This window comes from Oncorhynchus masou, chromosome 29 (genome assembly GCF_036934945.1).
Source record: "Oncorhynchus masou masou isolate Uvic2021 chromosome 29, UVic_Omas_1.1, whole genome shotgun sequence".
Lineage (NCBI taxonomy): Eukaryota > Metazoa > Chordata > Actinopteri > Salmoniformes > Salmonidae > Oncorhynchus > Oncorhynchus masou.
The window spans coordinates 16,091,849-16,117,880 of NC_088240.1; the positions used below are offsets into that span (position 1 = coordinate 16,091,849).

Below are 26,032 nucleotides of genomic sequence, written 5' to 3' on the forward strand. Positions count from 1 at the left end.
GAAACAGTTCATTCAGCCTCATTTACTGCCTAATTAAAAAAACATAGCTGATGTGGCTGACTTGCTTAAACAAATGTGGTTTCTACTGTCAATTGAAATGTACAAACAATGGCATAAGGGAATGATGAGCGCATAAGAGGCAATCACTAATTTCGATGAAGATATGAATGAGCTAAGACGGACAGTCAAAAAAACTATTTGTTCAGCACTTTTGAAATATACAGTGACAGAATTCAGAATATGGGCCGTTCTTACGGTATTCTCCCTGTACACCAAGTCAGAACCGTAGGATAAATAAAGGGGGCATATAAGCAGACAATGAAAGCTCTTACAGAGCCCCAGAGTTCCCAGTTGTCTTGAACTCATTGATTGACTGCATGGCCAATGTATTCAACCTTTTCTGGCCTGTGGTGTTGCATGTGAATGTTTATCCTTTTAAACTTGGAAAAGAGAGCCTTAAACCCAGACTTGGACCATACACCCTTTCCAACGAATAGCAGGGCAAGCAAAATAGTGATTGCTTTGCAACGCTTGCAGTTAGCCACTGATTCCTTCCAAATCACTCATTGTTGAATTTGCAATTTACAACTTGTTGGGTAATGTTTATGTCCAATGGCCGATGAGCACTGATAAGTTTATCTATAATTTTTCATACGACAAGGATTGTAAAGGATTTTCCAGTAGATTGACGACATGATTCATGAAGATGACTGCTACGGTAGATATAACATGATTTGATGTAATTTTATCTGTGGCCAATGACCTTGAGCCTTCTTGGATGGGCACTTCTAATGTAAATCATCTATGGCAGCACCCAAGGGGCTTGAACTTTCTAGCGCTCCCTGTAAATTTTGTGGTAACAGTGTCCCCATGAGTAAAAGAAAAGTGAGCCAATCACGGCGCAATTACCAACCCCTACGCTCTGTATTTTCGACTGGCTTCCCTGCCAACACAGAAGGCACTGAGCTAGGCTGAAACACCTGCATTCTGGAGCTGCCTTACTCAAGAAAACAAAACAAAAAATAGAGACCATGCTTGTATGCAGCTTTATTAACTCAAAACATTTTGTCTGAATGACTGGTCACCACTGATCACGTACATACAGTATGACTAATACAACTTGAAACTTGCTCAAGAGAAAGGGCCTTTAATGGAAGCCAGTAATAATAGTTGTCAGAAAATAACTTGAAATTGACAAATCAAGAGAAATATGAAATGTACAGCTGAACCCAGAGTGGAAATAATGACAGGGAATATTGTTCAAATATCACTTTCATAACCATAAGATGCTCCACCTCACGCAAATATGACACTAGTCATTTTTACACCTCCAACCCTGCTAGTGGATGTAAGTTAATGACTAGATCATAACAGCTCTGGGTCCATTGTCATACATAACATAACACAACACAGTCATGATTAAAACAGGAAGTCAAACAGAACAGAAAAGTAGCAAAAAAAAGGTCAAACAACCCAACTTAGACAACCTGCCCCAGACAGGCCGATATAAAAGACCTGCACTGTATGGCTGCTTTAAATACTTCCAACCAGCCAACTTTTCAATGTCTTGTTTCAATACAAGAAAAAAAGAAGACCCAACACAAGTCATACTGTTTGGGTTACCGTTTGGTTTTGTGCCAAACTCACCTATCCTTGGCCTGACCTACGCTGTGTGCTTGTTTACCCTTCAAGGCCAAACCCTTCAAACAAAAGAAGGTACCCTTCATTGACACCCTCTCTCTTTGAATTTTGTCAATGTGACACCTCTATTTTTTCCCCCATACTGAATAGGTATTCAATTCAGATCGATGAACCCAAATGACAATTTTAGGCACATGCTGTCTTTAGCTATCACTAGATGGCAATGTAACTCTGTTGGTATCAAAGAAAAACTATGATGTTGCGCTTTTAAGTCTAAAAGGGGAACAGCAAATTTCAGAAATGTTTTGTTGTTCTCCACTAAAATGGAAGTCACATTCACATATCAGTTACATAGAAATCTCAATGCAATACAAAATGGTAGGTAGATGACCATTTAGCTGAAAGATTCCAATTTACTGAGTCGTTAGTCTAGCGAGCATATTCTAATGTTTTAGTATCCTCTGCAATAAAATCAAGTCAGGAACACGATTCTTTTTAAAGAGAAAAGTAACTTTCAATAATGAAGAAGCAAGACAGATGGAAACGTATAGTTGCACACTTTGTAAAATGTAATTTATATACCTTAAAGTTTAGTGGAAAACTATGTATCTGAAACCAGCTAAATTACTTAAATCGCAGCATAGGCTACAGTAAATTAGGATTCTAATCATAAAAACAACAAAACAGCTGTAGCCAAGAAGGTTGGAAAATAATAATTATTTTAAGATTAAACCACAACCTCCTAAAAGTCTACATCTTCTCCTTCTTCATTGTCAATATTTGGGGGCGGGTCACTTCCTCCAACGCACAGGAAACAGAAAGTGGTTACAGCTCGTCGGTCAGCGAGCACTCAGATGTCATGGAGCACTCCGACATCGTGCGCTCCCGTGCGCTTCCCCGCCTCTCACGCGTGGTGATGTAGTTGAGTAGGTCAATGGACGTCACCACCCCAAACACCATCTGTCTCAGACAGGAGGAGCCGTCTGCCATGACTACACAGAGAGAGAAAGAGAGAGAGACACAGCGAGAAAGAGAGAGGGGTAAATAGTACTATTGAGATTAGACTTTATGTGCAAGAGAACGTTTGTGACAAATAGGAGAAGAGTTGTAGAACCACTGAAACGTGTCCTGCATGCAATATACTACATAAATAATGTCAAAATACTTATCCAATTAAACATATTCTCCCTTTTTCATATGGGAATGTTTGCCATAAAGGAAGTTGAAACTTCCCAAGGTCTTTATCCAAGAATGAAGCAATGCATTATACAATAGCCGGCAATTATACTGAATCAAACCATATCAGTTTACAAGAAGTTATGCAACTAGCTTCCTGTGTTTGAGAGACAGGGTTAGGTTGCAATGAAAGTCAGGTTCCGAAGAGACCCCTGCTGTTAGATAAGGAACACTGAATATAGGATGAACATAGTAAAATATGATAGGGAGGATAGGGGGTGCCTAGTCATAGCTGAGGGACAGAGTTTTTCCTGCTCAGGGCACATTGTCAAGAAAAAACACTTGTCCTTGGGATGTCTCAGTAAATAATAGTTGATGAAAATAATGTAAAAAAATTATTTGTCCTCTGGTGAAGTTGTGGTGGTGGGCTGACAAAATGCATTATGGCATATTAAGCTAAATCCCCTTGTCTATGCTTACACAACAGTTTGGGTATTGCCCTATTCTACTGGTGGCCAGGCACTGCCAGGCACCAAAACCCTACCGGTGGGCTTTGTCACCCAACACACACCTTGTTAATCTACTAGACCACAAAACCGATGATTAGACAGCATCATTCCGCCTTGTGTTCCCTAGGCTGTGAGAAAGACAAATATGCTATGTAACGACTTATGATTTTATTTTTGCAGGCTTATCTGACCAAACTGATGAACAGCCCCAAACGTTAAGCAGCAAGCTAGTCAGAGGGAAAACAAGCACCACATTGCCTCTGGCCGTGTGGGGGTTTGCTATGGCAGCGGACAGGTGACACGGTTACCTGGACAGGAACCAGGAATGACCCCTGACCCTGTAGGAGGGCCAGTTCAAGGTCAACCGAAGACAGCAGGTGTTGCTACCAGTGGTGGAAAAGAGACAGAAGGAGCAATACAAGATAGCGGGGAAATGGTGAGATAAGGATGTGTGAGAGAGTAAGAGGAAGTGAGAAAGATGGGAAGATTAAGTTGTCCCGATGAGACAAGGACATCCCTACCGGCCAACCCCTCCCCTAACCCGGGCGACGCTAGGCCAATTGTGCGTCGCCCCACGGACCTCCCGGTCGTGGCCGGTTACGACAGAGCCTGGGCGTGAACCCAGAGTCTCTGATGGCACAGCTGGCGCTGCAGTACAGCGCCCTTAACCACTGCGCCACCCGGGAGGCTCCAGGAAGATTAAGGTTGATGGAAGAGAGGAAGGAGGGGTAAACTTACATTGAATCTGGTCATGCACCACCAAGGCAAAGTGATCTGTCTCCAGGATACGGGACAGCTTACCCAGGTTATCGGTCAGTCGCACCTGAGGGGGGAGAGTGGGACAAATGAGAATTACAAAACTACAACAGGCGGACCATAGTCCAGATCCAGAACAGGGGGGTTCCTCCGTCATTCACTGACAGACCTTAGAGCTACGTAAAACCGTCAAATGTTCAGTTGATCAAAAATCCCATGTTACCTTGGTAGGTAAGTTAGGATAACCAGCAATCTTGTAGTTATCATGACCAAATGACATTCCCAGGGGCCTTGACCCCAAGGGGGGCACCCATGATTTTGTTGTGTCAGTCAGGTATCATATGAACATGCCATAAGACATAGAAAAATGTGTAGAATTGCAGGTAAAGGAACTGACCTGTTTGAATTGTTTGTAGAGCACCTTGGAGACAGGGTCAGACGCCTTGACCTTCCCAGCCAGCACAGAAGACAACATGTTGCCCAGGGTAAGCATCCCTAGGATCATGCTACACGGACGAGAGAGAGAATATGGTAATTAGCATTATGACACCTGAATACAAGCAGAACTGCTTATCATGAACATATACACGCTGATTAATAAAATGCCTGTATTGACCTCTTGTCAAGGGGACTAATGTTTTGTTAACAGTCACACTATAGGGTACATTGACACTCGGCCTGAATGACAAACAGGTGACCATGGTAACCAGGTAAAATCGTACCCGGACTCGTCAACGACGGGTGCCTGGTCAAAAGCCTTCTCCTTGAGGATCTTGATGGTCTTCTTGATGTTGACGGAGGGCAGCACGGTGATAGGGGCACACAGGTTCAGACTCTGCAGAGTCAGGTTCCACCACCAGGATTTGGACACCATCAGGTCATTTGGGGTTAGGAAGCCCTTATCACACATCCAGTTGTCACTGAGGAACTTAGACCTGGCGGGGGGATTACAGCAGTCACACTCAAGGCTCACAACACTGGTACTACATACCCTGTTTAAAACACTTGGCATGTTAATGCTCCTTCTCCACACATTTAACCCCCCCCATCCCCCTTTCCTGTTCAATCTCCCTCCTCCACTCATCCCCCTCTTCCCTCCCTTACATGTAGTTGCGGATGGAGTCAGGAAGGATGACGACACAGCGTTGGCCCTCCTTCAGCTCTGTACTCATCTTCACTGCTGCAGCCATGGCCGTGCCTGAACTACCTCCTAGAAAGAGAGACAGTTAGACAGAACGAGAGAACAAGAGAGAGAGACCCTTGCTCTTTGGAAGCGCCAATCATTGTGTGTGATGTCAACCTACCGCAAAGAAGCCCCTCCTCCCTGATCAGCATGCGTGACATGGCAAAGGACTCCTCATCATTGGACTTGTACCACTTGTCAATTACCTGAATCAGTGAGAAACATTCATATGCAGTCTACTATAGCAATCATATACAATATTATCTTAGGAGTCATTTTCCTTCCACTTGTGTGTTGTGACCGTTACTGTATGCAGAGTAGAAAACACCGCTCAACTCAGGAGATCACTGCCACACACTCACAGATCTGTCCAGCACGGTGGGGATGAAGTCATATCCGATGCCCTCCACCTCGTATTGGGTCTTGTCTGTCATGTTCAGCTCCTCTGGCTCAGCCAGGATAGAACCTTCAGGGTCCACGCCCACGATCTACACAACACAGAACACTGTTAACTAAACCATTACATCAATAAGCCAAAGTAACATGCTAATAAATACATCACACAAAGGCAACTTAAGATCTGTATTAATCTTTATCATTGAGACACATTATATGGCTTTATTCATCAACGGGAGATGCAATATTACTTTATGATCCTACTTTATGACTCGGCCCAACAGGCCTTATAACTGTGGGCCTTGGGTTGAACTCTTGTTGTATACTTTCAGCTAAATGAGTTTGGAATTGGCTCTACAAGACTGAATGGAATTCAATTGACAAAGTACAGAGCGATAACATTCTAGTCAGATAGATTGCCTTCTTGTAGATCTGGGACGTTGTGTTAAGTGACTCAGTGCCTACCTTGATGTTGGGGCATCTCTCCTTCAGCTTGCGGGCGATGCCAGTGATGGTGCCACCTGTGCCAGCTCCTGCCACCAACATGTCCACCTTACCTGCAAGGGCAGAGTGGCGCGGAGAGGTCTATTAGAAGAGTAGGAGGAAATAGGTATTCTTCAATCAATTTCTCCATCGCATTCACACACCATACACACACGTACCATCACACTGCTCCAGGATCTCCTCGGCAGTAGTGTCGTAGTGGGCCAGGGGGTTGCTAGCGTTACGGTACTGGTCAAGGATGTGAGAGTTAGGAATCTCGTTCTTCAGACGCCAGGCTACGCCCACGTGAGACTCTGGCGAATCAAAACGGGCGGAGGTGGGGGTACGCACGATCTCCGCCCCCAAGGCTCTCAGCACATCCACCTGGGAACACAAGATTAGATTACATTTAGTTACATTCCAACGCCTACGCATGGATGATACACAGACACCAGTCTCACCTTCTCCATGCTCATCTTCTCAGGCATGACGATGATGCAGCGATAGCCTTTAACTGCAGAGGCCAGGGCCAGACCAATACCTGCACACACAGAGAGAGGAGTCAATACAGCTGTGAATAACAGGTCATGTCAGCAGAACACCATACTGCAGAACACAGAGAGAGAGAGAGAGAGGAGTCAATACAGATGTGAATAACAGGTCATGTCAGCAGAACACCATACTGCACACAGAGAGAGAGAGGAGTCAATACAGCTGTGAATAACAGGTCATGTCAGCAGAACACCATACTGCAGAACACAGAGAGAGAGAGAGAGGAGTCAATACAGATGTGAATAACAGGTCATGTCAGCAGAACACCATACTGCACACAGAGAGAGAGAGAGGAGTCAATACAGCTGTGAATAACAGGTCATGTTAGCAGAACACCATACTGCAGAACACAGAGAGAGAGAGAGAGGAGTCAATACAGATGTGAATAACAGGTCATGTCAGCAGAACACCATACTGCACACAGAGAGAGAGAGGAGTCAATACAGCTGTGAATAACAGGTCATGTCAGCAGAACACCATACTGCAGAACACAGAGAGAGAGAGAGAGGAGTCAATACAGATGTGAATAACAGGTCATGTCAGCAGAACACCATACTGCACACAGAGAGAGAGAGGAGTCAATACAGATGTGAATAACAGGTCATGTCAGCAGAACACCATACTGCACACAGAGAGAGAGAGGAGTCAATACAGCTGTGAATAACAGGTCATGTCAGCAAAACAACATACTGCAGAACACAGGGCTACAGTGACAAGATCCTAATGTCAAAGGTAAGCTGGGAGGTCTCAGTGACTACTTGACATTACCAGGCAAAACTAAATGTTAAACTCTCTCTCACACACACACAGACACACTAACAACAACAAAAACATAATTCCTTTGACTTGGGTGTGTAATCTTTCCACTGTGAGTGACGTGTGTTCTGATAGGTGGTGGTGGAATATGTCCATAAGTGGCAGGAGTGTTTTCAGGCAGGTAGTTTGCCCCCCCCCCCTCTCCATTGTCCAAGAATAAGCCTGTTTATAGCGCTCAGGGAATCCTAGAGACACGTACCGGTGTTGCCGGAGGTGGGCTCGATGATGGTGTCTCCAGGTTTGAGGATGCCAGCTCTCTCTGCATCCTCCACCATCCTTAGACTGATACGGTCCTTCACACTGCCCCCTGCATTGAAGAACTCACACTTGGCCACTACATACAGAGAGAAAGAGAGAGGATTTAAGGAAATGTTGAATCATCACTATGTACTGCAGCTGCTTATATTATGATGTTATTGTGTACTTTAGATATACCACAGAGAAGACTTAAACAGAATCCCCCTGTGTACAAGTTAACTGTAAAGCCCCTTAGCAATGCCAGGAAGTACAGTAGAAGTTGCCACAGACAAGGAGGATTATGGGAAGAGACAGAGCTGGCATGAGCCGATTTGGAAAAATTCAGGTGGGGAGGTCATCCAAAGGTCCAGCGTTTCTCACTCACACGTACAATAGCCGATTGAATCTGTGCCAAACGGACCCAAATCCACTGTAGACTAGTCAGCCAAAGAGTAAATCCGAATCACATGAAAATCCATGCAAGTGCCATGGAAACAGAACTTTTTGTCTTACTAAGCCATGGGAATCAACCAGAGATTGACTTTAAACAATTAAGCCTGTAAAAAAATATATAAAATAACTCACTGGCAAGATATTGAGACTGAGGACCGTGACATGGTTCACATGCAGTGAACTCAAATAACATCCAAAACTGACCTACTACTAACCGTCTGGTATTACTGTACTTCAACAGTCATTGGCAAACTGTACCAATCAGAGGAATGTACTGCTGGTACAATCGCTAGCGCCGGGCAGAATACCCAGTCGTGGTCTTTCAAATTACCTGATGCTATAACAACAATAATCAACGCCATACGACACTCCTTCCGTGGCCTCCAACTGCTTTTAAATGCTAGTAAAAATAAGTGCTTGCTCCTCAACCGATCGCTGCCCGCACACTCCCGCCTGACTAGCATCACTACTCTGGACGCTTCTGACCTAGAATATGTGGACAACTACAAATACCTAGGTGTCTGGTTAGACTGTAAACTCTCCTTCCAGACTCAAATTAAGCATCTCCAATCCAAAATTAAATCTAGAATCGGCTTCCTATTTCACAACAAAGCCTCCTCCACTCACGCCGCCAAACATACCCTCGTAAAACTGACTATCCTACCGATCTTTGACTTCGGTGATGTCATTTACAAAATAGCCCCAAACACTCTACTCAGCAAACTGGATGTTGTCTATCACAGTGCCATCCGTTTTATCACCAAAGCCTCATATACCACCCACTACTGCGACCTGTATGCTCTCGTTAGCTGGCCCTCACTACATATTCTGCACCAAACCCACTGGCACCAGGTCATATATAAGACCTTGCTGGTCATCCCCAAAGCCAACACTTCCTTTGGCTGCCTTTCCTTCCTGCCAATGACTGGAACGAATTGCAAAAATATCTGAAGCTGGAGTCTTATATCTCCCTCACGAACTTTAAGCATCAGCTGTCAGATCAGCTTACCGATCACTGTACCTGTACACAGCCCCTGTACACAGCCCATCTGTAAATAGCCCACCCGACTACCTCATCCCCATATTGTTATTTATCCTCTTGCTCTTTTGCACCCCAGTATCCCTACTTGCACATCATCATCTGCACATCTATCACTCCAGTATTAAAGCTAATTGTAATTATTTCGCCTCTATGGCCTATTTATTGCCTACCTTCCTACTCTTCTACATAGATTTTTCTTTTGTGTTATTGACTGTACATTTGTTTATATGCAACTCTGTGTTGTTTTTGTCGCACGGCTTTGCTTTATCTTGGCCAGGTCGCAGTTGTAAATGAGAACTTGTTCTCAACTGGCCTACCTGGTTAAATAAAGGTGAAATAAATAAAAAAAATAGATGACAAGAACACTTCCCCCAGAATCCACAGCCGGACTTCCCAAAACTGGTAACTGACAATTCAGCCTAGTGACACCTGATACAAGACCTTGTCCCTCTCCGGCCTCCCCCCCACCACTACCTTGTAGCCCTCAGAAAGGTTACTTATTCCCTCAGAACAGAGGGACTTTCAGGTGGCCAAACCCGCTCCACCCAGAGTGATACCTGAGACAAGACCCCTACAATCATACAGTGGAGCCTAGCAGACTAATGAGGGGAAAGGAGGCTATGTTAACTTTACAATAATAGCAGTATTCATAGCAAGCGGGGCCTGTAGGAAACCAGTCCTACTGACTAACTGTACTACAGGAGGATTCTAATAGAGACTAACTGTACTACGAGGAGTCTGAAGAACTTCTCCCTCACTCTTCTATGGTCTATTTAATTCTCCCTCACTTCCAATTTAACCCAGTCTCCATGTCATCAACACATACAGTGGGGCAAAAAAAGTATTTAGTCATCAAATCCAATTTTATTTGTCACCTACACATGGTTAGCAGATGTTAATGCGAGTGTAGCGAAATGCTTGTGCTTCTAGTTCCGACAATGCAGTAATAACCAACAAGTAATCTAACTAACAATTCCAAAACTACTGTCTTATAAAGAATATGTACATAAAGATATGTGAATGAGTGATGGTACAGAGCAGCATAGGCAAGATACCATCTACTGTATCGAGTACAGTATATACATATGAGATGAGTATGTAAACAAAGTGGCATAGTTTAAAGTGGCTAGTGATACATGTATTACATAAAGATGCAGTAGATGATAGAGTACAGTATAAACGTATACATATGAGATGAATAATGTAGGGTATGTAAACATTATATTAGGTAGCATTGTTTAAAGTGGCTAGTGATATATTTTACATAATTTCCCATCAATTCCCATTATTAAAGTGGCTGGAGTTGAGTCAGTGTGTTGGCAGCAGCCACTCAATGTTAGTGGTTGCTGTTTAACAGTCTGATGGCCTTGAGATAGAAGCTGTTTTTCAGTCTCTCGGTCCCAGCTTTGATGCACCTGTACTGACCTCGCCTTCTGGATGATAGCGGGGTGAACAGGCAGTGGCTCGGGTGGTTGTTGTCCTTGATGATCTTTATGGCCTTCCTGTAACATCGGGTGGTGTAGGTGTCCTGGAGGGCAGGTAGTTTGCCCCCGGTGATGCGTTGTGCAGACCTCACTATCCTCTGGAGAGCCTTACGGTTGTGGGCGGAGCAGTTGCCGTACCAGGCGGTGATACAGCCCGCCAGGATGCTCTCGATTGTGCATCTGTAGAAGTTTGTGAGTGCTTTTGGTGACAAGCCGAATTTCTTCAGCCTCCTGAGGCTAAAGAGGCGCTGCTGCGCCTTCTTCACGATGCTGTCTGTGTGGGTGGACAAATTCAGTTTGTCTGTGATGTGTATGCCGAGGAACTTAAAACTTACTACCCTCTCCACTACTGTTCTATCGATGTGGATAGGGGGGTGTTCCCTCTGCTGTTTCCTGAAGTCCACAATCATCTCCTTAATTTTGTTGACGCTGAGTGTGAGGTTATTTTCCTGACACCACACTCCGAGGGCCCTCACCTCCTCCCTGTAGGCCGTCTCGTCGTTGTTGGTAATCAAGCCTACCACTGTTGTGTCGTCCGCAAACTTGATGTTTGAGTTGGAGGCGTGCGTGGCCACGCAGTCGTGGGTGAACAGTGAGTACAGGAGAGGGCTCAGAACGCACCCTTGTGGGGCCCCAGTGTTGAGGATCAGCGGGGTGGAGATGTTGTTGCCTACCCTCACCACCTGGGGGCGGCCCGACAGGAAGTCCAGTACACAGTTGCAGAGGGCGGGGTCGAGACCCAGGGTATCGGGCTTGATGACGAGCTTGGAGGGTACTATGGTGTTAAATGCCGAGCTGTAGTCGATGAACAGCATTCTCACATAGGTATTCCTCTTGTCCAGATGGGTTAGGGCAGTGTGCAGTGTGGTTGAGATTGCATCGTCTGTGGACCTATTTGGGCGGTAAGCAAATTGGAGTGGGTCTAGGGTGTCGGGTAGGGTGGAGGTGATATGGTCCTTGACTAGTCTCTCAAAGCACTTCATGATGACGGAAGTGAGTGCTACGGGGCGGTAGTCGTTTAGCTCAGTTACCTTAGCTTTCTTGGGAACAGGAACAATGGTGGAACTCTTGAAGCATGTGGGAACAGCAGACTGAGATAGGGATTGATTGAATATGTCCGTAAACACACCAGCCAGCTGGTCTGCGCATGCTCTGAGGGCGCGGCTGGGGATGCCATCTGGGCCTGCAGCCTTGCGAGGGTCAACACGTTTAAATGTTTTACTCACCTCAGCTGCAGTGAAGGAGAATCCGCATGTTTTCGTTGCAGGCCGTGTCAGTGGCACTGTATTGTCCTCAAAGCGGGCAAAAAAGTTATTTAGTCTGCCTGGGAGCAAGACATCCTGGTCCGGGACTGGGCTGGTTTTCTTTTTGTAATCCGTGATTGACTGTAGACCCTGCCACATACTTCTTGTGTCTGAGACGTTGAATTGAGATTCTACTTTGTCTCTATACTGACGCTTAGCTTGTTTGATTGCCTTGCGGAGGGAATAGCTGCACTGTTTGTATTCAGTCATATTACCAGTCACCTTGCCCTGATTAAAAGCAGTGGTTCGCGCTTTCAGTTTCACGCGAATGCTGCCATCAATCCACGGTTTCTGGTTTGGGAATGTTTTAATCGTTGCTATGGGAACGACATCTTCAACGCACGTTCTAATGAACTCGCACACCGAATCAGCGTATTCGTCAATGTTGTCTGACGCAATGCGAAACATATCCCAGTCCACGTGATGGAAGCAGTCTTGGAGTGTGGAATCAGATTGGTCGGACCAGCGTTGGACAGACCTCAGCGTGGGAGCTTCTTGTTTTAGTTTCTGTCTGGCAGAAACTTTTGTTTTAGTTTCTGATCAACAAAATGGAGTCGTGGTCAGCTTTTCCGAAAGGAGGGCAGGGCATTATATGCGTTGCGGAAGTTAGAATAACAATGACCCAAGGTTGCCAGCCCTGGTTGCGCAATCGATATGCTGATACAATTTAGGGAGTCTTGTTTTCAGATTAGCTTTGTTAAAATCCCCAGCTACAATGAATGCAGCCTCAGGATGTATGGATTCCAGTTTGCAAAGAGTCAAATAAAGTTCGCTCAGAGCCATCGATGTGTCTGCTTGGGGGGGAATATATACGGCTGTGATTATAATCGAAGAGAATTCTGTTGGTAGATAATGCGGTCGACATTTGATTGTGAGGAATTCTAAAATCAGGTGAACAGAAGGATTTGAGTTCCTGTAAGTTTTTGTGATCACACCACGTCTCGTTAGCCATAAGGCATACGCCCCCGCCCCTCTTCTTACCAGAAAGATGTTGTTTCTGTCGGCGCGATGTGTGGAGAAACCAGCGGGCTGCACCGACTCCGATAGTCTCTCCAGTGAGCCATGTTTCCGTGGAGCAAAGAACGTTACAGTCTCTGATGTCCCTCTGGAATGCTACCCTTGCTCGGATTTCATCAACCTTGTTGTCAAGAGACTGGACATTGGCGAGAAGTATACTAGGGAGTGGTGCACGATGTGCCCGTCTCCGGAGTCTGACCAGAAGACCGCCTCGTTTCCCTCTTTTACGAAGTCGTGTTTTTGGATTGCCGGCTGGGATCCATTCCGTTGTCATGGGTGAAAGGCAGAACACAGGATCAGCTTCGCGAAAGTCATGTTCTTGGTCGTACTGATGGTGAGTTGACGCTGCTCTTATATTCAGTAGTTCTTTTCGACTGTATGTAATGAAACCTAAGATGACCTGGGGTACTAATGTAAGAAATAACACGTAAAAAAACAAAAAACTGCATAGTTTCCTAGGAACGCAAAGCGAGGCGGCCATCTCTGTATTGAGAAACTTTTGTTATTGACCAAATACTTATTTTCCACCATAATTTGCAAATAAATTCATTAAAAATTCTACAACGTGATTTTCTGGATTTCTTTTTCTAATTTTGTCTGTCATAGTTGAAGTGTACCTATGATGAAAATTACAGGCCTCTGTCATCTTTTTAAGTGGGAGAACTTGCACAATTGGTGGCTGACTAAATACTTTTTTGCCCCACTGTATCTGCTTCTTTCTCCTCCTTCCCCTCTTAATGTTTCCTTCCACCATCGCCCTCCTCCCACTGTCATGTCCTCTACCACTGGATTTATGGATTTATGCTTAAAAGAAATAGCTGTAGGGAAGACAGCTAAATCAGCAGTGTTGGGAGTAGTGAACTAAATGTAGTTCAACTAAAAATTAAACTACATTTTGCAGTAGCTTGGTGGTAGTTAAACTAATTTAAAATCTAGATAGCGTACAGTCTTTGTAGCAGTGTAGCCAACGTCTGTAACTACACAAAATGTGGGTGAAGTAGACAAGAATTTCCTTTTTCAGTCCTGCCTAACTCTCACTTGAAACATTGTTTTTGTGTTTAATAGGATAAATGACATTCTGTTAACACAAACAAGAATATTCAAATACAGACTGCCTTTCTCTGGTTGTCTTTAGGCTCAGCGGGTGCCATGACTTTTGACATGTGTAAATACTCACAGAGTTCACACTTGAGGCCGAAGGCTTTGGGTATCTTGTTCATGCGGACCAAAGGTGTGTCTCCAATCCTCCTGAGGATGTTGGGTAGAATTCTGGGTGCTTCGGTCCTGAGAGGTAAGGATGGGATGGAGACTCAGTTAAGGAGAGCAATCTATATAAACCATGATCATTCACAAATTAGAGAAAAAGAAAGCAAACTCCCTTTTATGGGTAAGTTCGCGCCAAAGTATTGAAAGTTGTTTCATATGTGAGATGGAAACTGGTGTAACTTGGCTACTTTTGTACCCTCAGTACGATACTGTCTTTGGGACATCGAGAGTTTATTTCGTAACATGGTAGCCTCTGGATTCGGTCTGGTAGTGAGACTTAAACAAAGCCTTTGCCAAGCTGCATAGAGTTATTGATGCCATATTGAACTTATATAACAACTTAAATTGATCGAATGGAGAGATTACTGTCAAAACAGCAAGACTGTTCCAGATAAACGCCAGACACTCAGCATGAGCGTACCACATGCACACACCCTTATCCCCTAGGCCAAAATGTTCAGTCTTCCTTCCAGTGTTCCTCAAAACAAGCAGAAATTGCCAAGTCATGGTGAAACACCAAATTCCTTGCCCAACCCTTCGCGCTCACATGGGGTTCCTACAAAGGTTTCAAGTCAGAAAGACAAGCCCACAGGCTTTGGTCCTCTTTGTGGTTCTGGCTATATCAGGTGTGTCAATATGCAGGAAAAAAAAAATGGAGCCTGGCTAAATGTCAAACCAAAATCCTGCTTTTAGGTTGCTGCTCAACAAAAACAAATATATTGGTTATTTTCTCTCCTTGCTAGTGAAGCAAGCAGGTGACTGACTATATCCTAGCAACAGAAAATAGTGAGGGGAATTAGCAAGGGAAATTAGTGGACTATGTAAACTAGAGGTGTTTGAAGAGCAGGGAGGATAAGCAGAGTATGTGGAAATGCTGCGGATCTATTTCCGTCATGCTCATGGGGTGGAGAAATGAATGATCACTGACCACACACATCCATCAGCTCTTTCTACACTAAAAAGGCTGGGAAACATGCAAATCCTGTTCATGATAAGCGTGTGTGTGACTCACTTTGCAGAGTGGCAGTGAGGGGACTCGGCAGAGGACACGCCCAATTTCCAGGTGCATCTACTGGGCAGATCAGGACGGATCCACTGCCTCTCCTCAGTGCCTGCGACTGTGTTCTCCAGGTCGTTCTCCCCCTCCTCCCCATTCACTTGGGCCAATCCATTCATGTTGAACAACCCCAAGTTCTCCATTGCTTCTCCATTGACCTTGGACCCCCCATTCAAAATGGTGGCGTCTCCGTTGGCCTTGGTAGCGTTGTTGTGAAGCATAGCTGCGTGGGGGCAGATGGAGGACACAGGGCGCACAGAGTCTATGCTGGAGGGAACCGAAGGCATGGCTCACCTGAGAGAGAGGGTGAGATAGAGAATGAGTGAGTCCGACAAACAAACAGTAGCTGACAGATACAAATTCCTTTAGTAAAATGTACCAGCGTAGGCTAGGGGATCCTTCTCAACTAATAACGGAACACATTTACATACATATGGAGGTAACATTCAGTTGATTTATACATCATTACATTACGGTCAAAACAGGACACGTTCAGGTGAATACTGCCAGGGAGAACATAATGCTCCCCCCACAGGCCTATACACTCAAACCCAGACTCTCACACGGGTATCCTATATAGGTTACAGTGTAGACACTAGTGTAAATCACTCAGCGCAAGAGAAACATCACATCAGTCTGTGCAGTGTGTTGCGTCTGTGAGGACAACAGTGGCACTAAAGGGGTTTGGTTTGAAAAGAAGAAGTAGCCTACCAAAGCTGCTGAACAGTTGAGTTGTGAGCAAACAGAAGACAGCTGCTTCTCCTCTACCTGGCTGAGCATAACCACTACTCTATGCCACATATTCCTTGCGAGCTCCTCACCAAGGCCACCAAAATATGGCGGTTGTATAACATAGCCGAGCCCCAACATAGCCGAGCCCCAACATAGCCGAGTCAACCCTGGTGTGAGCTTACTATTTACACGTCCAAAATTGTCATCAGTAACGTAACTTTTGGATTACCCAAACTCCGTAATTACGATTCATTTCTGTTACTTTTGTTTTACTTTCCCCTTAATAAATCTTGTTAAGGCGATGGGTTCCCCTACAGGAACTCCACCCCCCCGTTCAGCTGAAAAGGTGGCGCAGGGAATGCAAAAATATTATTTTGAAATATTTAACCTCCACACATTAACAAGTCCAATACCACAAATGAAAGATAAACACCTTGTTCATCTACCCAGTGTCAGATTTTTAAAATGTTTTACGGCAAAAACACAACATTTATGTTAGACCACCACCAAACCAAAGAAAAAAACGTAGCCATTTTTTCCAGCAAAAGATAAAAATCACAAAAGCAGGATAAAAAAAATACAAAATCAATCACTAACCTCTTAAAATCGTCATCAGATGACAGTCATATGACATGTTACACAGTACATTTGTTTTGTTCGATAATATGCATTTTATATCCATAAATCTCGGTTTACATTGACGCCATGTTCAGAACATCCTCCAAAATATCCGGAGGAATTATAGAAAGCTATACCATGCCAACCGGATCATTCGTTTTCATCTGGGGCTGATTGGAACAGCCGAAGCACTCAAACGCAAACGCGCCTCAACAAAATTGAATTATTTTGAGACACCAACTACTTTCCTTCCCATTAGGTCAAAGTTCACAGCAAATGCTCCATTACACTTTCTACTGAATGAGGACATCTAGTGGAAGACGTAGGAAGTGTTTCCAGATCCATAACTTGTTGGGAAGGGAGGGAGCGATTCAGGATTTCAAAAATAGTTTGGAAGATTGCCTGCCCTGTGAGTTCTGTTATACTCACAGACATAATTCAAATGGTTTTAAAAACGTCAGTGTTTTCTATCCAATATTAATAATAATATGCATATATTAGCAATTTAGGACAGAATTTGATGCAGTTCACTATGGGCACGCAATTCATCCAAAGTGTTAAGGAAGCTTTACAAGAAGACAAAAAATATCAAACACATTTGGTGTCATCAAAGAGGCCTCGGACTTGTAGCCAGACTGGGTCTGGCGGAAAAAAAACCTTAGACTTACGCCTATTTTCAATGCTGAATTGAATGCCATTTAGAAAACAAAGGTATATATCTTTTCACAAACATCCATGATGAATGTAAAAATAACTGATAAGCCTACATGTAATCAGTTACCCCCCCAACCCTAGCTAACACACACACACACACACACACACACACACACACGCATTAACTCTACAACCAGCTGTTAAGAGTGTTTAGGGAAAGGAACACAAACACACGTGGCCGGCACACACGATTGGCTGGTTAGCCTACATGATGAATATGTAGACCAGCCCACACAGACAATGACAGCATAAGATGCAACAGTGTTAAAGACTGAGTACTTTAGAATGAGGCAGCAGTGAACACTCAGATAAAAACTCAACTTTGGTTACTTCAGTTACAGCGACCGACATTGGAGAAAACAACACAGCAACACCACACAATCTTCTACTACAGCTACTATTAATAGGTGCACTCTTTTGACGACATCTATAAAGCTGAGATATGGGTGTTTGACCCTGCAACACGACACCAGCAACAGCTGTGTGTGTGTGTGGGGGGGGGGGGGGTGAACACAGTCTGCAGAAACAGATACTGTCCATTCCAACGTGTGTAAGGTCATTTGAAAATGTTATGGCGTTTAGAGGGAATGCTTGAGACTTAAACATTCGCCGGATTTGCCTGAACAGCCAACCATTGTGTGCTGATGGAAGGGGAAGGCTGGAGACGTTGATAATTCACTAGTGTATCAAATACAAAACTAACAAATCACCCATGTGTGCAAAAGGGTGCTCACTTAGACATTTACATTTGTGGAGGAATGTTGAGCCTACTCAAGAGATTGTTATTTTTACCTTGTCCACGTTACACACTGTTCTGCAAAAGGTAAACATTGTGGTAAAACGTGATGTCAGACATGCCCCAACGGGAGGGAGGGACACTGCCTGTTCACCCCGCTATCATCCAGAAGGTGAGGTCAGTACAGGTGCATCAAAGCTGGGACCGAGAGACTGAAAAACAGCTTCTATCTCAAGACAATCAGACTGTTAAACAGTCACCACTAACATTGAGGGGCTGCTGCCAACACACTGACTCAACTCCAGCCACTTTAATAATGGAAAAATTGATGTAATAAATGTATCACTAGCCACTTTATATAATGTTTACCTACCCTACATTACTCATCTCATATGTATATACTGTACTCTATACCATCTACTGCATCTTGCCTATGCTATTCTATACCATCACTAATTCATATATTTTTTATGTACATATTCATTCCTTTACACTTGTGTATAAGGTAATTGTTGTGAAATTGTTAGGTTAGATTACTCGTTAGATATTATTGCACTGTCGGAACTAGAAACACAAGCATTTCGCTACACTCGCATTCACATCTGCTAACCATGTGTATGTGACAAATAAAATTTGATTTAAACACACCTTCCAACCAAAACTTTGAAAGAGACTACCACCTCCAACGCCCAGCCTCATACCCAAAAGACACTCCTTCAACCCGTTCTTCACAGGAAGGGGCCAAGATATCCATCTCACACTTCTATTGGGACTAAAATCCTTTTGAGAGATTCAAAATGTTAATGATGTGTTGGGTTAGTAACACATTGCCATATTGATGCATGACATTTGCCCACCAGCATCTTGGCTCCCAAACAAAGTAATAACCCTGAACCAATGTTTTTTTTCTGATCTTCAAATAAACAAAGTCAAATCAAACTAGGGAGATTAAGGGTAAAACGCTTACTGTAGAAAGACCCAAGGATGATAGGAACGCAACGGGAATAGCTTTGGACCTGTGCATAATTGTTTAACACCTGAACTGGGCTAATCCATGTAACCCAGTGGTGTATAAACATTAACCACTGCACATATTCTGCAATTATGCACAGCATTATTAGGCCTAATCTAAGTGGCCGGCTATGCTACATTTCTCTGACCTGTACCACTTTAGAAGAGCCTATAGGTAAACTGATTAGGGCTTTAGGAATGTTCAAGTAAGCCTATGTAGATCGACAAGGATTATGTTAGCCTGTCAGCAAAAGAGAATCAGGCTTTTACAAAAAAAGTTACATTTAGTCCATAGAAGAGACATTTAGTGTATAAAAAAAGGGGAAAGACCTTTCCAAGAGGGAGGCAGCTATAACACTGAGGTGGACGGAGAGACACTGTCATTAAGGGGTACTGTGTGTAAAAATATATTTTATCCATTTTGAATTCAGGCTGCAACAACAAAATGTGGAATAAGTTAAGAGGTATGAATACTTTGAAGGCACGGTGTTATATATATATATACACACAAACAAGTTTTTAAACCTACTCATTCACGGGTTTTTCGTATTTTTAATATTTTCTACATTGTAGAATAATAGTGAAGATATCAAAACTATGAAATCATGTAGTATCAAAATATATTTTATATTTGAGATTCTTCAAAATAGCCACCCTTTGCCTTGACAGCTTTGTACACTCTTGGCATCCTCTCAACCAGCTTCATGAGGTAGTCACCTGGAATGCATTTCAATTAACAGGAATGCCTTCTTCATTTGTGGAATTTCTTTCTTTGAGCCTATCAGTTGAGTTGTGAAAAGGTAGGGGTGGTATACAGAAGATGGTCTTTTACCAAATAGGGCTGCGTCCATATGAAAAGAACAGCTCAAATAAGCAAAGAGAAACAACAGCCCATCATTACTTTAAGACATGAAGGTCAGTCAATACGGAAAATTAAGAACATTGAAAGTTTCTTCAAGTGCAGTCGCAAAAACCATAAAGCGCTATGATGAAACTGGCTCTCATGAGGACCGCCACAGGAAAGGAAGACCCAGAGTTACTTCTGCTGCAGAGGATAAGTTCATTAGAGTTACCAGCCTCAGAAATTACAGCCCAAATAAATGCTTCAAGAGTTCAAGTAACAGACGCATCTCAATATCAATTGTTCAGAGAATGCGTGAATCAGGCCTTCATAGTCAAATTACCTGGTTGATAGAATTCAAAGAGTGCATACAAAGTATGCAGACCCCTTCCCCTTTTCTACATTTTGTTGCGTTACAGCCATATTCTAAAAAAAACATTCAATCTTTTACCCACTCGTCTACACACAATACCCCATTATGACAAAGCAAAAAAAAAACTGAAATACCTTATATACTTAAGAATTCAGACACTTTGCTATGAGACTATAAATTGAGATCAGGTGCATCCTGTTTCCATTGATCATCCTTGAGATGTTTCTACAACATGGAGTCCACCTGTGGTAAATTCAATTGATTGGACATGATTTGGAAAGGCACACACACACACACACACACACCTATATAAAGTTCCCACAGTTGACAGTGAATGTCAGAGCAAAAACCAAGCCATGAGGTCGAAGTAATTGTCCGTAGAGCTCCGACACAGGATTGTGTCGAGACACAGATCAAGGGAAGGGTACCAAAACATTTATGCAGAATTGAAGGTCCCCAAGAACACAGTGGCCTCCATCATTCTTAAATGGAAGACATTTGGAAGCACCAAGACTCTTCCTACAGCTGGCCACCCAGCCAAATTGAGCAATCGGAGGAGAAGGGCTTGGTCAGGGAGGGGACCAAGAATCCGATGGTCACTGTGACAGAGTTCCTCTGTGGAGATGGGAGAACCTTTCAGGGGGATAACCATCTCTGCAGCACTCCACCAATCATGCCTTTATGGTAGTGGCCAGACAGCAGCACGTCAGTAAAAAGCACATGACAGCCTGCTTGGAGTTTGCCAAAAGGCACCTGAAGACTCTCAGGCCATGAGAACCAAGATTCTCTGGTCTGATGAAAACAAGATTGAACTCTTTGGCCTGAATGCCAATCGTCACATCTGGAGGAAACCTGGCACCATCCCTACGGTGAAGCATGGTGGTGGCAGCATCATACGGTGGAGATGTTTCTTCGCAGCAGGGACTGGGAGACTAGTCAGGATCGAGGGAAAGACGAACAGATCAAAGTACAGAGAGGTCATTGATGAAGTACTGAGCGCTCTGGAGCAGGTTCCCACACTGGGGGGAAGGTTCACCTTCCAACAGGACAACGACCCTAAGCACACAGCCAAGACAACGCAGGAGTCTTGGCCGTCTCTGAATGTCCTTGAGTGGCCCAGGCAAAGCCCGGACTCGAACGCGATCTAACATCTCTGGATGACCTGAAAATAGCTGTGCAGCAACGTTCCCCATCCAACCTGACAGATCTTGAGAGGATCTGCTGGGAGGAATGAGAGAAACTCCCCAAATACTGGTGTGCCAAGCTTGTAGTTTCATACCCAAGACTCATGGCTGTAATCTCTGCCAAATGTGTTTCAACAAAGTAAATGTGACATGTTTTTATTTAATACATTTGCTAAAATTTCAAAACCTGTTATTCCATTGGGATAAAAATGCAAGTCTATGCATTTTGCCATGGTTATTGCGTTGATCCTCTGCTCAAACATTAACAAAATCCATGTGCACTGAATGCCCGTCTTTTGGAATTCAACTCTTTTGGAATTCGACTGTCTAGCTGTCATTAAATTGTTAGTTCTCAAAGATGGTATTTAAAAAATATAAGTCCAATATATTTTTCTACATGTTTTCTAAAAGTCGCCCCCCCCTCATCCCAAAATATATAGAAAAATCATTGAAATTCAAGATTGGGGAAGTAGATATATGGCTTAATTTCCAGGGTCAGATGAACAGGAACTGCTAGCATGCTAACCGTTCCTGTCGACTTCCAGTCATTGCACTAACTACCTCTAACTTTCATCATACTGGATGAAGAGACATGAAACGGTATCCAAGATTGTATTCTGTTGCAGCTAGCAATACTCATTAAATATTAATTTTCCCATTAATAAATATATATATGCATTTCTAGGGTACTACAAAAATACAGATACAAAAATCAGACCCCTTTCAGTACCCCAGCTCCGGACTCCAGTTTGAAAACCCCGGAGCTAGATAACTTAGCTAGCTAGTGTCATCAGCCAGATTAGTGTCTGAATTTGAATTATTTGGACTATAATGCAGTTGATTGGTGACAATGGTAGGAACATATATTCAGCATTATATTCAAGTGAGCATTATAATATGACTATAACCCAAAATACATTTAGAATGGCATGAATATTTAGACTGCAGAGTAGAGTGCAGTACAGTACTTTTCTTTACTGTATTGTACTGTGTTCTACTCATCATACAGTACTCTACTCAGTACTGTGCTCTACTGTGCTGTGCAATCCAAAACTTGTGAAACATAGGTTCAGATTTGGTCCATTTGGTCCATTCCGGTCCATCGGTGGACGTTAACATCAACGCCAGGGTGGACTGACCAAATTTCAAACACTTTTCAACATCCATGGATGTCTGGTGTCGGTCAGTGAGGATGCTGGTTACAGTAGATGGAAAGAGGGGGCTCATGGGTAGATGTCAGTAAGAGCTGATGTTAACTGGAGAGTGAGCGAGAGGTTGTCTAGACACAGACTGTTTTAAAACTCTTGTTTTGACCACCAGACAGAAAGACAAAGAAAACCGTATTGAGCTGAACATAACAGTATGCCAGTGGAAGGGAGGACAGCAGCATGTGACCGAACTGTGGTTTGTGACTATCATGGATTTCCCATTGTTGCCATTTCAGCTGCAGTAATTCCATGTCCAATTTGGTGAAGGAATGACGAGTTCCATTCACTTCATTCATAAACCAAATGTATATCAGTAAAATCACTATAACTACTTGGTTGCTCTACCATTATTTGTAACTTCTCTGAACTTTCATTATCCTGCCACCTCATGAGAGAAATGAGAAAAAGTTCATAGTAGGAATTACAAGGCAATATTTATTAAACTTACAGAAGGTAAACAATTTATCCAAAACGATAAAGAAAAGTGAATATTATATGGCAGGGGTCTTACATTTACATTTAAGTCATTTAGCAGACGCTCTTATCCAGAGCGACTTACGAATTGTCTTCAGATCAGCAGTGTTTTGATGCATTTCTGATACCTCTTAAGATTCTGGAAGATGTTGTTTTCTAAAACCTGTTTATCCAGAAATCAAAGTCTTTACTTATGACACATTTTTAAGATGTACATTTTTTAATGTATCCATTTCTTAATTCTCCCAAAATATAAACTTAGCATTCATTTGACACCCAATTTGATATGCCCTTAAGAAATTCATGTTGGTGCTCATGGGTCCTTCTCAATGGAAATTCAATGGATGTAAAACTGAGCCGGATATAAATGAGCTGGATGCTATCTACTGGATGTAACATCCAGCTCAGTGTTACAGCCCCTACTGTAAAGAGGCTAAACCAGGGCACACTGGTCTTACATCAGTCTACGGCAGTGGGACACGTCATTTCCCCTCCCCATCCAACATCCAATATTAAACTCGCAAATGTAAAATGTTTCGCAATTACAGGCTACACTATCTAGTGTTGATTGAATACTATACATATGTATGGTTCTAGTTATTGATTATATGGAGTCAATCTAGTCAAGTGTCAGTCATATATTCAGCATTAGTGGATAGAGTAGACTACACAGACAAACCTGTGCTGCCAAATAAATAAACACTCTTTAGTTAACAAGTTAATCACGTTTTTTTGCTGCTATTATGATCGTTCAACACGATATAGTTTTTTTCCGAGTTCCCGGTTATCTTGAACGAGAGCCCAGTTGCTTTGAATGCGGCATACTTGTCGGTGCAACACTCCGTGGCGTTTTGGTATTTCATCATGCTTGTTCATGTCACTCACTAGCTTTACATGCTCTAGTCTCTTTACGCTACTCGACACCACACATTCAACGAATACTAGTTTTAAAAATAACATAGTAATACATTTAAAAAAGCAGGAATGAGGGCGCTGGCATTGTTCAAGCGACGCACATGATTGATGGAGGCTCTGGATCAGGGCAGGAAAACTAGGTATGATATCTATATTAAATCTAGTTATTTTGAAGTAGTTAACATTGTTCACTCACCTTTGAGTTAATTAAGGTAGTGGCGATGGACCAGTGCGTGATCCAATTTCAAAAATGATCTTTCGTAGATTGCGACTATACTAGTTTACCCAGCAGCTCATGCTTTAAAGCACGACAACACCGCCCAATCTGATTCGAGCATCCTTGTTTGGTGTGTACGTTCATTGGCTACAGTGGGGGTGTTATTTTGTCTTGCTCCTCCAATCAGAGCTTACACATTTGTCGGGCCTTCGTTTCGAATGTCCTGCACATATGGAAACAAAAGCCCAGAAAGTAGCCAGCCCCCTTGTAGATATACTTCCACAAGATAAACAATGTTGTTATTTATCACATGGTGTGCAAACAGAATTGTATAAAAGGTGTGCAAAACGACTGCTCATGAACAGGCCGACAAGTGAAAAAGCACAAACAATTTATATTTTCTTAAAGCAGACCAGCACACCCTGTTCCTTTCCAGTCTATTAATCAAGGAGGCCAATCTGAGGTATTTGTTTTACAATGACTAACCACTCAATACCAGATGTAGCTGTTCCAACTTCTCAAACAGCTCTAACATTAAACCTGTGCTTATAAGATCCCTTCTTCACATCCAGATTTCTCTATTCTTCCCACTTGTGCTGTTCTTTCATGGTGCTATATAAACACCATCTACTCATCAAGCTTTGATTATTTTAATGAGCTGTGTAGTGCTGAGGTTCGACACATCTGCATCTGGTGTAAAGAATGACTAGACCAGGGTTTGCCAAACCGCTTCCTGGAGAGCTATCCTCATGTAGGTTCACTCCCCAGTTGTAACTTACTGTACTTGACTCAGCTTATCAGCTAAATATTAGAATCAGGGTTGAAGCAAAAACCTACAGGATGGTAGCTCTCCAGGAACAGGGTTGGAAAACCCTATACTAGAACGTTTCCCAACAAGATAATACATCAGTTCAGCACAAAAAGACAAAAAAACAAGTATCTGCCTAATAATGCACTTCTTTGCTCTTCCCTAAACTTGCAGGCCTATGTAGACATTCATGTCTGAACACACAGATCAGATGGGTGAATAAAGTTGTGGATATACATAGCCTACGCAGCAAAATGGAATAGACCATCTTGAAACACAAAATTGTGAAAACCAACCATATCATCGTACCCTCTGAAGCTATTGCAATCTAAGTCAACAGGATTCTTTGGGAGTGTCAACTTTATTGGCAAAAACATCCTCTGGCATTCACCCTAGGTGTTCTAGTAGTTCTCAAGATAAAGGAGTGATAAGTAAACTTGCAAACATGACCATTATGTAGGTCACAGGTGTCAAACTCATTCCATGGAGGACCTTTGTGGGTTTTCACTCCCTTGTACTTGATTAATTAAGGTCACTAATTAGTAAGGAATTCCCCACACCTGGTTGTCTAGGGCTCGACTGAAAGGGAAAAACCAAAAACCTGCAGACACTAGGCCCTCCACGGAATGAGTTGGACAGCCCTGATGTAGGCCTACCTGTTACCAAACTTGTCAACCACCATGTACAGTATCTGCTATTATATGGTTATTTTTAGAGAGTGATAAATTGATGGGATAGTGTCATAAGTGCAGTCCTTTGTAAAGCTGAAAGCATGTAGTCCAACACACAATTTGCATCCACATTGTCACTTTCCATATGAAATACTGCA

General features: G+C 43.1%; 1 protein-coding gene across 2 annotated transcripts; it reads right to left on the minus strand.

The window, feature by feature from the left end:
• Positions 1-1,023: 1,023 nt before the first annotated feature.
• LOC135519062 (cystathionine beta-synthase-like) lies at positions 1,024-24,501 on the minus strand. Of its 2 annotated transcripts, none has more exons than XM_064944110.1 (14): positions 24,375-24,501; positions 15,328-15,666; positions 14,227-14,333; positions 7,712-7,846; positions 6,606-6,685; positions 6,324-6,528; positions 6,127-6,218; positions 5,628-5,753; positions 5,387-5,471; positions 5,187-5,292; positions 4,805-5,017; positions 4,480-4,588; positions 4,065-4,149; positions 1,024-2,633 (listed from the first exon to the last, which is right to left on the minus strand). In XM_064944110.1, exons 2-14 carry the CDS (start codon positions 15,657-15,659, stop codon positions 2,467-2,469), a joined length of 1,842 nt encoding a protein of 613 aa, XP_064800182.1. In that variant the 5' UTR covers positions 15,660-15,666; positions 24,375-24,501; the 3' UTR covers positions 1,024-2,466. The 2 variants fall into 2 exon arrangements, with proteins under 2 accessions (XP_064800182.1, XP_064800183.1); XM_064944111.1 differs by lacking the exon at positions 24,375-24,501 and adding an exon at positions 16,702-16,870.
• Between the last annotated feature and the right edge of the window lie 1,531 nt (positions 24,502-26,032).